The sequence below is a fragment of the Seriola aureovittata genome, chromosome 2 (genome assembly GCF_021018895.1).
Source record: "Seriola aureovittata isolate HTS-2021-v1 ecotype China chromosome 2, ASM2101889v1, whole genome shotgun sequence".
NCBI classification, from domain to species: Eukaryota; Metazoa; Chordata; class Actinopteri; order Carangiformes; family Carangidae; genus Seriola; species Seriola aureovittata.
Genome location: NC_079365.1, coordinates 24,655,156 through 24,668,511, shown reverse-complemented (window position 1 = coordinate 24,668,511; position 13,356 = coordinate 24,655,156). Strand labels below are relative to the sequence as shown.

The following is a 13,356-nucleotide window of genomic DNA, read 5'->3' as shown; positions in this document are numbered from 1 at the left end:
CTGAATATGAATCCACAGCACCATCCCACTGACAGATAATTTGGCGTGACTGCTTCAGAGCCGCACCAGCCTTATGAGGAGAAAGAAAAATAATTTTAAATAACTAAATTTATAAATAAATTAAGTTGTTGTTATGATTAACAAGGACTTTTACTGGTTATTTTTAAGAATTTCAAAATGAGAAATGTACTGAGTATCTTTTGTACACACTTTGAAGGCATTTACTTACAGTACATGTCCTGAATCGTTCAGATTACTCATGGAGTCTGGCCTGCTGGCACCTTAAACCATAACCCAGTCATTGGTCTTAGTAATAACAAAGCTATGCTCAGTTTGAGCACGAATGTGTGTGTGTGTGGATATTTCAAGCAGTGTAATAAAAGTGGGTGCGTGGCACAGGAACTATGACTGTTCTCAGGCATGGGAAGCTGATATGAGAGGCTTGATGTTCTTAGAGGCATTTATTGCAAGGGGTCACTGAAGTCAGGAGCTTTGAATTCTGCCATACAAAACAATGACGAAACAGGCTTACATCACATAACCCCACGCAACATGTACAAAGGTAACTTCATCTGTGTGTTGGCACACTTTTTTTTTTTTAATTTTTGTATTTATTTTCATTGTTAAAGCACACCACATTGATCCCATTCAGTTATAATAATTAAACTAAGATGAAATGGCTAAAAATGTCTAAGTTGTGAAAAAGCATCTTCAGCATCCATATGTTTATGTTGTCAAAGGAAGAAAGTGTCTTGTAATTTGGCAAATTAAAGGAAACCTATATATCTACAGCCAATATTATATTGACTTGCATGTAATGTTTTTCTTAGCATATCACTACAAAGTATTGCTCTGTACTTTTGGTATGGGGTGAGAGGCTTTTAAATGTCAAAGCCCATAGTAAACTCCCAGTCAAGAGTTGTGTCAATAATAACAGGATGCTATGTGGCTACTGATAATATTAGTGTGTCCCCGGACTTTACACAGGAAGATGTGCAGTTGTTTGCAAGGTTGCACTTAGTCATGCACATGAAATTTTATCATTTATGACTTTCCATAATAGACTCAGCGATATCCTCTGAAAGCGTGCAAACACATGCTCGCAGTAAAAGAGAAATTTGAAGCCATGTGACAGTTGGCAAAGCGGAAGCAGTGCATGTGAAGGGACAAAATGGAAAGGCACAATAAATGCCTCACGGTATACCACGGCTATGTGCAAAACCCAATGTGATTGCAGCAAACAAGCCACTTCACAGTCAAATACTGGTTAAGTACAGGCAGAAAATGATGTACCTCAGTACTTGATCATTTCTAAATGTACAAAAACAAGGATCTAGTATATTTGAGGCCAAATAACAACATTTGGAACTTTATATTTGTGCTATCTTTTTGTCCAAGCATGGATTTATATTTGGTGTTACAGAATGATGAATGGTTGGATTGTGCCTGAATGCAACAATAAATATAGACAGAGACAAGGCCAGTGCCTGAGTCTGTATATTGACATCTTGGAGCACAGAAGTTATGGCCAGGATATATTATTCCCTTTGTTTTTTTCTTTTTAGCCAGACTGCAGGTTAGAATGCAAGAAGCTCTATGGATGGTAATGATGGTCGGTCAGTACTACAATCTGGTTCAGACTGAAAAATATTTCAGCCGTGCCATGAAAGCTGGTACATGCATTCCCAGAGGATGAATGCTTTTGACTTTGGTGATTGCCAAACTTTTCATCTAACATGACAGGTCAAAATGTTTTATTATTATTTTTATTATTATTTATATATTATATTTATTGAAATATCTAGCATCTAGATGCATTGGCAAACACCCATGGCACCTAAACAATGCACCCTAATGACGGTTCATGAGTTGGTTCTCTGACTTTTTCTTTGGCACCAACATGGTCAACATTTTAATTTGTCCAGTTTTTTGATTTGTGAATAAACCATTTCCCAGTCAGCCTCAGCTGTACTTTGTGTTACCTTGCTAAACTGTGGTGGTGAACCTGTTAAACATGACCCTCTAAACATCTGCGTATGAACATTATTATTCTGAGCATGTTAGCACACTAACACTAGTATTTAGCTCAGAGCACCAGACTCATGATTAAACTTAAGTTAAAGTGAAGACACTGTCGTTCGCGTTGAACTGAATGGATTTATTTACATTTTTGCACAATGATTAATAATTCAAACACTAAACATACACACACTAAAACATACTCAGTTGTAGCCATATTATCATATCAATTTCAATTTCATGTCAATTATCCATGAGATGGTAACTTCAGAAGAATCAGTAAATGTTCTGTCTTATTCAGAAAACAGAAGAGGAAACTTACTGTAGTCGCAGCTCCAGGAAAAATAGGTCAATAAATAAACATGTTTGGGTGCAGGATTAGCATATCTCTAATGCTGAATCTCAAATGTCCCTCCTCAAAGTCTTCTTTGCATGCGGTAGATAAATTCTAAAGTCTGAATCTTTGACATTTGTTATCAGTGCTTTTTGCATTTGTGGATTGTTATCAAGAGTTCTTCCTTTCTTTCTCTCAGTGTATTTAAACACATTAATACAATAATTCACAAAAAAAAAAAAAAAACAAGAACAAAACAACAAACAGATAACAACAGGTTTCAATTTGGCACCTTCCATGCATTTAAATGGAGCAGGCTTAGTCAGGAGTTCAGGAGCACAGTTTCATCCTAATCTGGAGGAGGAAGAGGAAGAGAAGGGAATTGTTACAACAAACAACAAGAGAGTGAGGACATAAGAAATAAATAAAAAAAGAAAGAAAAAACTGTGAAGGAGTTTTTACCTTTAACAGCGAGTTTAGTTGAACACTCCACCCTGCCCAGAGGGTTTTCTGCTATGACTGTGTAATCTCCACTGTCCTTGGGCCCAACTTTGAGTATCACCATGGAGCAGACCCCACATGTATTGGTGATGTAGTAGTTAGTGTTGGTGTTGAGGCTGATGTTATTTCTGTACCAGGTAACATAGGGTCTGGGGTTTCCTGTCACTGCGCAGCTCATGTAGCACTCGTAACTCTCTGGGCTGTTGTGGGTTTTTAGTGGAACGGAGAATGATGGAGGCGTCTCAAAGTTGCAGTCCTTAGAGGCAGGAAGGTTCAAAGAAAATGTCTCTGGAATGATTAATAGAAAAGCAAGAAGAAAGTTAAAAAGGTATAACACATAACCATTGATACATTTTCAGTGCTGTCATGTCTTTAGTGTTTGATTAATTTTCTTTGGCTCAACTAATTAAGCAATCAGTATTGTTTGCAGCGATTCATCTATATTCATCTACATCTGTTTGGACCTCGGCTGATGCCTTTTAAACTGCGTTAAGGCTGCAGCTATCAATTATTCTCATTGTTGATTAATTTGCTGATGGTTTTTTCACTTGATAATTGTTTAGGCTATGGAAACTAAATCTTCTCATGTCTTGTTTTGTCTGACTGACAGTCCAAAACCTAAATACATTAAATTTGAAATTTTACAAAACGAAAGGAGAAAGAAGCAAATCCACACATTTAAGAAGCTAAAGCAGCCAATTTTTTGGCATTCTTTCTTTATAAATGGCTGAAACAAAATTCAAAATTATTGGCATTTAATTTTCCATTGATCAACTAATACTAATTGTTCCAACACAACTTTAAATCACTGTTGTTAAACCTGCCTTTCTTTCTCTTCACTTCCCAGGTTGCTGACTCAGAAGGTTTGGACAACCCCATGTCATTCTTGGCATAGACCCGGAACTTGTACTGCCTTCCCGGCATGATGTTGATGGCCGTGAACTTGTTGTTGAAGAGATGGTCTGCCACGGTTTGCCATGTACGCTTAACAGAATCACGCTTGGTGATAATGTAGTGCAGCCTGTCGTCTTTCTTCTCATCTGGAGAAGGAGTCCAGGACACAGTTACTGTTCCTGCCACATTCTCATCCAGCTCCACGGGGCCTGGAGGCTTGGGGTCATCTAGAAACAGGTAGGAAACCATTTTTAGTATCTTGATGTGTTAGTGCATGTTCTTGCTGGCTACAGAGGGAATGCCTGCACACACACAGTCTCGCTCATTTCAAACTTTTCACTTACATTGAAGTCCACAGTAAATACAGAATGTAGCAGACACTAAACACCTTTGTGGACAAGATTTTGTATATACTGTAGATATTCTTCCTTTATCTAGTTAGCATGGACTTATTTTTATTTGCATGTGATACAAAGTCAACTTAACTTTTCTTAATTAATGGAAAGGATTTGTTTCTAAAATGTCAGACAGTTGTGAAATATGCTAATCAACTTCCTTGAGCCATAGGCCACATTCTCCAGTTGCTCTTTTTGTCCAATCAGTAGTCCAAAAACCAAAAATATTCAGTTTACATTGATATAAAACAGAAGCAGAAAATATTCACATTTAAAAGGCTGGAAGTCCCAACTGTTGAACTCAAAAAATTATGATGTGTGAAATGTGATTTTTAGTCAGTTGAGTAATTGATAAATTAACTTATTATCTTTTAATTCTGAATGCTAGAAATGTGGTGAAGCGTTTTGTCTCCTTCACACACTTTGCAATAATCATACAAACATAATGTATAACTCCACACAACCTTTGGCAATGATTTCACTTATATTTGATAAGGATAAGCATTACCTGTGATTCTTATCTCAACACTAGAGGTCTCTTGACCAACAATGTTCTTCACAATGATGGTGTAGATCCCAGTGTCATGGCGTTCTGATGAAGGGATCATTAACTGCGATGACGTGTCTGAGTTGCTAACGGTCACATGCTTGCCTACAGGCAGGCCATCCTTGAGCCATGTAATTGTTGGTATTGGAGAAGCCTGTCAACAACAGAAGATACTTTTTTCTAGAGCAGCAGCAAAGTGTTTATTCTGTCTCTTTAGATGGGACATTAAATAAATCAACTTATTTTCGTATGAATATTATACTGAACCTGAAAGTTAAAGCTGACTCGAGTAGAGTTCCCAGCTTTCATTACCATGAAGTTCTTTATTTTCCTGTCAGTGAATTGAGGTCTCACTGTAACAATGTAGGAAGAGTGTTAGACAAAATTAATAAGAAACGCGATTTAATGAAGGGAATATGTATCAAATTCTGACAGTAGGCAGTTCATCACTCACCTGGAGGAGGCATTGCGATGATATAGTTGTCCAACTCTTGAGGCTCACCTTTCCCACCCTCATTGGTGGCTACAACTCTTACCCAGTACATGGCCATAGACTTCAGACCCATAATAGTGTATGAGGTCATAATGATAGCACTAGAGTTACAGCAACTCCATTCTGGGTTTTCTGCTGGTCTGAGCTCCACAAAGTATCCTTTAGCCTCATCTTGGACCCCTTCCTCCTCGATGGGTTTGGTCCAGCCCAGCGATAAGGTGGTGTATGTGGAGTCTGTCACCTTCAAGTCGATAACTTTACCAGGGGGCTCTGAAAGATTAAGAACAGTTGAAGCATTGAGTTATCAAAAATTAAGCAGTGAGGCAGCAATGATATACAATAGATGATTTGGGCTTGTCACTCACTCTTTGGATCCCTTGCGATCACAAATTCAGAGGGTGTACTTGGCTCTCCAGCACCAGAAATATTGATAGCTGATACACGGAACTCATACTCGATACCTTCAACAACGTCCTTCACTGCATACTTTTTCTCTGTTGGCATGACAAACAGTATGGATAACGCTTTTAAAAAAATAACATCATTAGTTCTGCAGTTGCCGTACTTCCGTAGCAATTCGTAGCATGGTCAATAATTGTAAAATGTCTCCTTTGTACCTTTAATGGGCTCATCGGGTGGGTTGACAAGGCCCCACAAATTGCTGCCATTCTTGCGTTTCTCCACATTGTATCCCAAAATGTTGGTTCCTCCAGTATTAGAAGGTGCAGACCAAGCAAGATTTATACAGTCTTTGAAGGCACTAACAATTTTTGGTGTAGAAGGAGGTCCAGGGTAAGCTAAAATAAAGATAAAACGGGACAACAGTCACTTTTTAATTGACTCACACAAAGTCCTAACAACACATGAAGTACTTGAGACTTCTTAAAAAAGCCTACCCTTCGTCCCTGCCTGAATGTCGTCGGTCTCCATCATCTCACTGATGCCTTGATCGGTTTCAGCCCTGATGTGGTAGCAGTACTTTCTTCCATGATCCACATCAGTGTCCCTGTATTTAGGCTCTTGCCCAATCTTCCCTAATTTCTTCCAGCTGTTTCGGCCAATTTGTTGACGTTCCAGGATGTAGTCGGTGATAGGCGAACCTCCGTTGTTTTTGGGAGGCCTCCAATTGAACTCAATGCAAGTTGACGAACTTTCAATTATATCCACAGGGCCAAGGGGTGGTGTTGGTTTATCTGTAGTAAGACAAAAGAATAACAACTGTGCTCATATCCATGTCTTGTATTATAGTACACATTGAGAACATGCAGTTGTTAAGATGTACAAACCTAAAACAATAAGCTGCGTAATGGCCTCAGTTGTTCCACATTCATTTTTAATCTTAATCTTAATTTCTCCTGTGGTTTTGCGTTGGCACTTTGTCAGCAGCAGGCGACTGTGTGAAGACGACTTCTCAATCTTGATATGGGTGTCTTCCAACAGCTCTTCGCCTTCATTGTACCACTGGATCTTCATGGGTTCACGGCCAACAAAGGACAGCTTAAAGGCTGCGTCTTTGCCAGATTTGATTATAACAGGTTTTATGAAGTCGGTGAGGTCATCAGAATTAATTCTCGGAGGATCTAGTAGAAAAAATGAACATCTTTTCAAAACTGAGACTTTAAACTGCTGGGCGGAAAAGAATATTGTTGTATACATTATCACAGTGGCTGCCCTTTTGTGTTCCTTCAGTGTGAGTACCCCAAATCGATTCTGAATACAGTACCTGCAACATTTAGCACAGCTTCTGTTTTACGCCCATCAGCTTCACATCGGTACTTCCCAACATCATCTTCTTTGCAGTTTTTGATAATTAGTTTGCGATAAGTCCCATCTTTAACAATGCAGATATCATCTGTAGCTGTTATCTGAAATGCACACACACTCATGTAAACACACTAAGATCTCAGAGGGATAAAGATGAAAGCCATTACTCTATCAACTCTCGAGTTCCTCACCTCTTTCCCATCTTTGTACCAGACTCCATCACATTCCTCACTGCTCAGTCTGCAGACCAGTTCTGCATCAGTGCCAATGATGACAGTTACATCTGACAGTCCTCCGGTGAAGTAAACTCCAGGGTCTAAAGGAAAAACAACCTTACTGTTAACTTTGAACAGAAATACATTCAAAACATAGCAGTGCTTAGAATTTAATTTAACTATGTTCTGACGTGTCTCACCAATGACTGTATCAGGGACAAGTGGACCTGCCCTCACTCTCTTTCTTTTCTCTTGAACAGGGTCTTCTTCTTCAGTATCAGCAACCTGAGCATCTCCCAACTTTGCTCCCTTCTTTGCTTCCTTCTTTGCTTTTACCTGCTGCTTTGAATCTGATGATGATGTAGATTCTGCTAGTTCGGACTCTTCTTCCTCCTCCACATCATCTTCCTCCTCGTCCTCTTCTACATCTTCTTCCTCCTCTTCCTCCCCTACATCAGTGGTTCCTTCTGCTTTATCCTCCCCTTCTCCCGCTTTTGCCTTTGCCTCCGTTTTTACCTTTGCTTTTGTCTTTGCCTTCGCCTTAGCTTTAGCTTTGGCTTTGGCTTCTGCCTCTGATCTAGCTATAGCTTCGGCTTCTGCTTTCTCAGCTGCAGCCACTGCGGCTGCTGCAGCTGCTGCTTCTGCCTCTGCCTTTGCCTTTGCAACCAACTCTTCTCTCTCTATCTGTATCTTAGCATTTTGTTCCTCAGCAATTTTCAGAAGATCGGCTCCACCACCTCCTGCTCGGGTTGTTTTGCGGGCTTTCTTCTTTCCGCGTGCATTTGGATCATTGTCAGCTGATTAAAAAAACACAGAGTACCACGATATTTTCATTTCTTTATGGTACATTTTCAATATAACGTGTGTTGAACAGTCTGAAAAAATAAAATTTTAAAGTTTTGAAATGTACCTTCCACTATAAGCCAGGCACTGCAGGATTTAAGTCCAGCCACAGCTGCATAAATTCCTTTGTCCAAAAGCATACAGTCCTTTACCACCAGTGTGTGAATCAGCATGTCCTCTGACACAATGATATCAAATTTGTCCCCTTGCTCCAGTGCGATATTCTTGCCCATCCAAGTAATCTTTTTCAGTGGTTGTGAGACGACACACTCAAACACAGCGTCCTCTCTTTCCTCTGCTGTCACGTCTTGAATCTTGACCAAGAAGTCTACAGAGGGAACTAGACAAAACACAAAATATAATAGCTTAACCTCTGGTATTTCCCATCACAGGACAACTCATGTAGCCTTGTCCTACAACATTAGAAGTATGTAGATAATTAATCTCATGCATCGTCTTACGTTTTAAATCAGTCGAGAATATCTTAACTCCATCAACCTCCAATTGGTATAATCCTGCATCCTCGGGGTTAACACCATTGATGCTAAACACAAACTTCTTCCCAACTTGCTTCAATCCGTGTTTTACCTCTGCGTCAGCATCAAAGGGAATCATAATGCCATCCTGTTCAAACATAAGTGATCACAAAAGTTGTTGCAGTATGAAGCATGCATGAAAATGTATTTGTGTTGCAGAGTCTGTTATATGAGTTTTAGTGCTGTCATTTAATTTATTAACTATTAAGAACAAATTTAAAACAAAACGGCTTACCTTATATATGAAGATTTTGCTGGTAGGGTCTTTGAGTGCCATTTCAAGTTCAAACTCTGCAGCACCAGAATCTTTCAGTTCAATGGGCTTTAGGTTGCAAAGTCTTTCAACAACCTGTAGTCATTGGAGTCAGGGAACAAAACTTACAAATATTAGAATTTTAGAGTTGGCATTACTTGTATAAAGACATTCTATCTTATTATTTTAGATTTCAGGCTGTGTAGGTGCTCTATGTTAAAATGTAGATGATGCTGAAACATATCGTACCTTTTCCTGTTCTTGCTCCCTTTCAATCTTCTTTTCATTCAATTTTTTCAGCATCCCACGGAAGTCAGTAATGCCATACTCTCCACATATGCTCTCATAATCTTTCTTGTCTGCGCTCATCAACAAATCCCAAAACGCGTCATCAATTTGTGGTTTTGTCTCTTCTTTTGCGTCCATGTCAACCCTTCAATAACAAATTCAAATATTAATCACTAAGGTAATAATCATACAGGGCTAGATGGGAAAAAAGTGTCCTTTCTAAATTTACAATATTACTTACGTATTTTTTAAGGCCTTTTTGAAATCCTCAGGTGTCTCTCGGATAGCTATAACAACACAACAAGCAGCATAGTTACTATTTCAGTTCAATGCATGATTGACATTGCATTATTAAAATTAATTAAAGACTGTGTACCTGTTCTTGATTGTTGCATAGCTTTGCTCTTCTTATAGCCAACTAAAATGGAAGAAATTAAAGTGACATGAGACAGATGTAATTTATCTTATTTAGTTTTAATTTAATATATAGTGGACCTCACCTTCAATAATATTTAAGGCAGCAGTTACAATCGCTTTTCCATATTCATTTTCGGCAAAACACTTGTAGGTATCAGCTTGATCCACTGATACATCTGGAATCTATCAGTCAATGCATGATTAATAATATTTTAGTGCAAGAGGACCTACTGTTCATTCCGATTGATTTATTGATTTGTCAGTTAAGTTTAGCACTCTTGATGAACTGATGGTCAATGCCCTTACCTGCAGCTGGTGTTCACCAGAACTTGACTCAAACAAGATTTTGAATCTCTCATCAATTTCTCCATTATTTCTCACCCAGGTCACAGTTGGTGTTGGTTTGCCAGTAACTATTGCTCTGAAGATTGCCACTTTTCCTGCAGGAAAGGCAACAAGAATAATACAGCAAGTTTATTATTTTAGAGGCATCACAGTCAAAGGAAATTAATATGTGTAATTAGAGGTGGTATTCTCCCTTACCTTCTTGAATCGTCAGGGCAATTGGTTTCCGAGTGAAATCTGGTGTGCTCATGCCTTCAGGCAGTTCTTCCACAAATTGGGTGATCATTACTCCAGGCACCCTTGACCTCTTTTTAATCCTCACTGTGATTAAATAAGAATAAATTGCATTATTTATGAAGAACTTGAAGAATATTTCTATTGGATTAAATCACTTTGATAAAATTTAGTAGACATACTATGTCTCAAGAAAGGACAAATGCATACAAATAGTTTTGATCATGTAAGTTGTTTGGCAGTAACGGGGAAGTTTTGAAACCGTAAAGTTACTTACCCTGCCCTGGAGCAGTCGGCTCCTCATCTTTAGTTTTACGTATCTTAAACATCTTGACAGCAGCTTCTCTGTTAATGCAAAAGTATTACAATGCACTTTTAAAATACTAAAAAGTGAAAGCATTGTTTGCTTATATACCATCTTAATTGGTCTTCACTTTGACAGTTGCTGGACTTTTTAATAGGGTTATTTGTTCCCATGTCAATGCACATCTTATAATGGGATTTCAGTGTAATCTGGAGCTAATGTACAAATCTTGACCACTGTTAAAAGCCATAAGATTTCCCATTCCAGATAGTCCGAATCTGCAATGGATATCACTTATTGTTTTAACAGTATGTCCACTTTTATTTTATGTTGAGGCATTTTTAATAATGTCTATCCTTGGTGAGACAGTAAACATGTAATGGGACATAATTTATTCTTCTCAATAACAAAAAAATTGGGCTACATAATACTGAAGTGTCAATTTTATTGTGGGAAGTCACTGTTAAACAAAGAGAAGGATATCAATATTTCAGGCAAATGGTGCAAGGTGCCATGAGTTGGTAATTCTATCTGGACCATAAGTGGAAGAATTCCTGTGATCAAAATACTTGACATTCCCTGTGTAGATTCCTACAAGTGACAGGCCTACTTTTGCCGGCTGTAGGTCACATACCTCATAAAACCATCTATCTGACTCAGGAAGTAGCTGACTGCAAATGTAACATTAGTTATAAACATCTTTGTATGTCGGTTTTTCTCTCTGTTTAGCCCTGACTTTTCTGAAGGAGGAAGTGAGAAGATAAAAAGATTAAATAAAAATGTGTCACTACAGGCAAATATTTTCATGTGGGTGGTTTTTTCTATAGTTGTCATTAAATCAAAAGTTTTCTGAAACTATAAAACGTCACATTGATGAAGTATAGTCTTAATCACTTTTAATCAGTTCATAATTAACTTCTGAAGAAGTACATAATTAGTCAGGTTTCATACTCCAGACTCAAAAGCCAATATATTGCTTTATGAGCAAACTTCAGTCACATCATGTCAAGACAGCATACAGGACAAATCAAATAATCATCAACGTGTCAGCAAGTAAAGAAAAATAATCTGTTATAATTAGTAATTATTTAGTAATTTAATCATTTGTTTTACAAAAAATAAGATTAAAATAAGAATGATATAGCATACTGATATATGACATAAGAGCATCCCATTTTTAAAGAAACATAAACGTTATTTGCTTTTATTAAGATTTAATCTGACAAGTAGAATTTGAATTAGATTAAATATCATATATGTAAATTTCACTTCTACATACAGTATATGTGATGTAAACATTTTAGTGTATGTTGAATGGCCAAGTATAATGTAATATGAGCACTCTGTCCTCACTGGGCTTCTGTGAATCTTAACTTAATTTTTAAGATCTCATTATGTCATCTCTGATCTCATTAGTCCATAGACAGGAGCCTTTTGTTCTTGGATTATATTTGATAGCCTCTTAAACTATTCACATTAAATTTGATTAAAATAAGATTCAATACTTTATTGCCATATCAACATGATTGATTGGAATTTGTCCCTATTGAGCTCACTTAAACAAAGACAGATGAAGACAAGTATCACTCATAAAGGTCATGATAAATTAAACAAGTATAAAACAGACAGCGGGTAAAATCCAGCCCTTATGATAATCATAAAAGCATAAAACAAATGGATGAAATAGAATAAAATGAATTATGCTCAGTTCTGTCACTTGATGAAGTACCTGCAGATTTAATAGTTTTATGCACTTGGTACACTGCTGTGAAGCTATATTTGTCTGAGTGAAAAAATAGCTTTGCAAAGGGGTGTTATGAGTGAACTGATTTATGAATAAGTTGTCAGGTCCCTGTCTTAAATTTCTCAGCTCCATTTAATAGCACAGCACACACTTGTACTTTGTCGTTTTTGTGTGATAAAATGGCTAATTAGATATCACTTTAAAGCTCAGCAAAGTAATGTAACCCCCAGATCTTTGTAGGACAGAAGTGAAGGGGTGATTTTAGTGCCAAAACACAAATAAGTGTCCTTTTTTCATCAACTACCACTGTTGTCTTGCATCTGCACAGATTTTTCATCAAAATTGTCCTTTTTAAATGAGTTCTGCTTTTTAAAAATATCTAATATAAACATCACTATTCATTTCACCATTATTGGTTCCGCTCTTTGTATTGAACTTAAGAAAAACTGGAAACATAAGTTGCAATCAGCATGCCATTTTAATTTGAACTCTGACTTACAATAACTAATTAGATCTCTGTACCATTTAAACATAAAGTTAATAAACATGCAATATTACATATATGCAAACTGCTGTCAAATAAGCACATAGAACATATACTTTTATACATACATGGGTTTATAGAATTAAGAGGATTTTGATGAAATACCTAAGCATCTGTTAGTAATTAGGAATTTTGCCCAGTATTGATAATTTCTACTTACTATTTTTTCAAGTAAACTGCTGTTCTCTGTTGCCAGCCAGGTTCCTGCTGATTCTTGAGTGTGGGCTCTCCGTTTTGAGAGGCAATAAAGCCTTTCAGAGACACTCAGAGCAACCTAACCCACTGCTTTTTCACCGTGGCTCTCAGGGATAGGTTTACTGACATACACTTTGGCCCTAAAGTGCTATAGGTTCTTGAAAAGGGGGCACCAGAGGAAATGCAGCAGTGAAGCTCTGTAAACCCTCCCTCCAAAGTGGAATTTAAGCTTTAGAACTGCAGCAGGGTGCTTTTGGCTGCTCTTATTAAAAAGGGAAGTCTCATGGGAAGTGACATAGAAGTGCCATGGGCTGAGCTGCCTCTCCATTAGCTTAATTGCACATGTAGGCTGCCTGATCCTCATCCCAGCATTTAAGAGGTAAGTGTCAATTAAATTTAGATCTTTTGCATGTTAAGAAATGTCAGAATTAATGAACCGTGATTTTCAAGTGCTGAAAGTCTATCCTAAAAATTAGACAATTTGCATGGAT

General features: G+C 37.6%; 2 protein-coding genes across 2 annotated transcripts; both read right to left on the bottom strand.

The window, feature by feature from the left end:
• Positions 1-2,143: 2,143 nt before the first annotated feature.
• Positions 2,144-9,236, bottom strand: LOC130186296 (immunoglobulin-like and fibronectin type III domain-containing protein 1). Its single transcript, XM_056403298.1, has 15 exons — positions 9,044-9,236; positions 8,777-8,890; positions 8,467-8,629; positions 8,073-8,345; positions 7,139-7,263; positions 6,907-7,048; positions 6,470-6,763; positions 5,801-5,980; positions 5,549-5,677; positions 5,145-5,453; positions 4,958-5,043; positions 4,652-4,844; positions 3,679-3,975; positions 2,816-3,142; positions 2,144-2,707 (listed from the first exon to the last, which is right to left on the bottom strand). The coding sequence occupies exons 1-15, from the start codon at positions 9,218-9,220 to the stop codon at positions 2,703-2,705; spliced, it is 2,814 nt and encodes a 937-aa protein (XP_056259273.1). The 5' UTR covers positions 9,221-9,236; the 3' UTR covers positions 2,144-2,702.
• A 169-nt stretch (positions 9,237-9,405) lies between these two features.
• Positions 9,406-10,407, bottom strand: LOC130177301 (immunoglobulin-like and fibronectin type III domain-containing protein 1). The gene is made up of 5 exons (XM_056388904.1): positions 10,352-10,407; positions 10,043-10,161; positions 9,806-9,939; positions 9,583-9,682; positions 9,406-9,500 (listed from the first exon to the last, which is right to left on the bottom strand). The coding sequence occupies exons 1-5, from the start codon at positions 10,405-10,407 to the stop codon at positions 9,409-9,411; spliced, it is 501 nt and encodes a 166-aa protein (XP_056244879.1). The 3' UTR covers positions 9,406-9,408.
• Between the last annotated feature and the right edge of the window lie 2,949 nt (positions 10,408-13,356).

Coding starts and splice junctions, on each gene's coding strand:
- LOC130186296 (XM_056403298.1), bottom strand. CDS start 9,220: ATGGACGCAAAAGAAGAGACAAAACCACAAATTGATGACGCGTTTTGG. Junction 8,891..9,043: donor GGGAGCAAGAACAGGAAAAG/GTACGATATGTT, acceptor CAATGACTACAG/GTTGTTGAAAGACTTTGCAA. Junction 7,049..7,138: donor GGTACAAAGATGGGAAAGAG/GTGAGGAACTCG, acceptor TGTGCATTTCAG/ATAACAGCTACAGATGATAT.
- LOC130177301 (XM_056388904.1), bottom strand. CDS start 10,407: ATGTTTAAGATACGTAAAACTAAAGATGAGGAGCCGACTGCTCCAGGG. Junction 10,162..10,351: donor ACTGCTCCAGGGCAGGGTAA/GTAACTTTACGG, acceptor AATCACAGTGAG/GATTAAAAAGAGGTCAAGGG. Junction 9,501..9,582: donor TGCCTTAAATATTATTGAAG/GTGAGGTCCACT, acceptor CTTCCATTTTAG/TTGGCTATAAGAAGAGCAAA.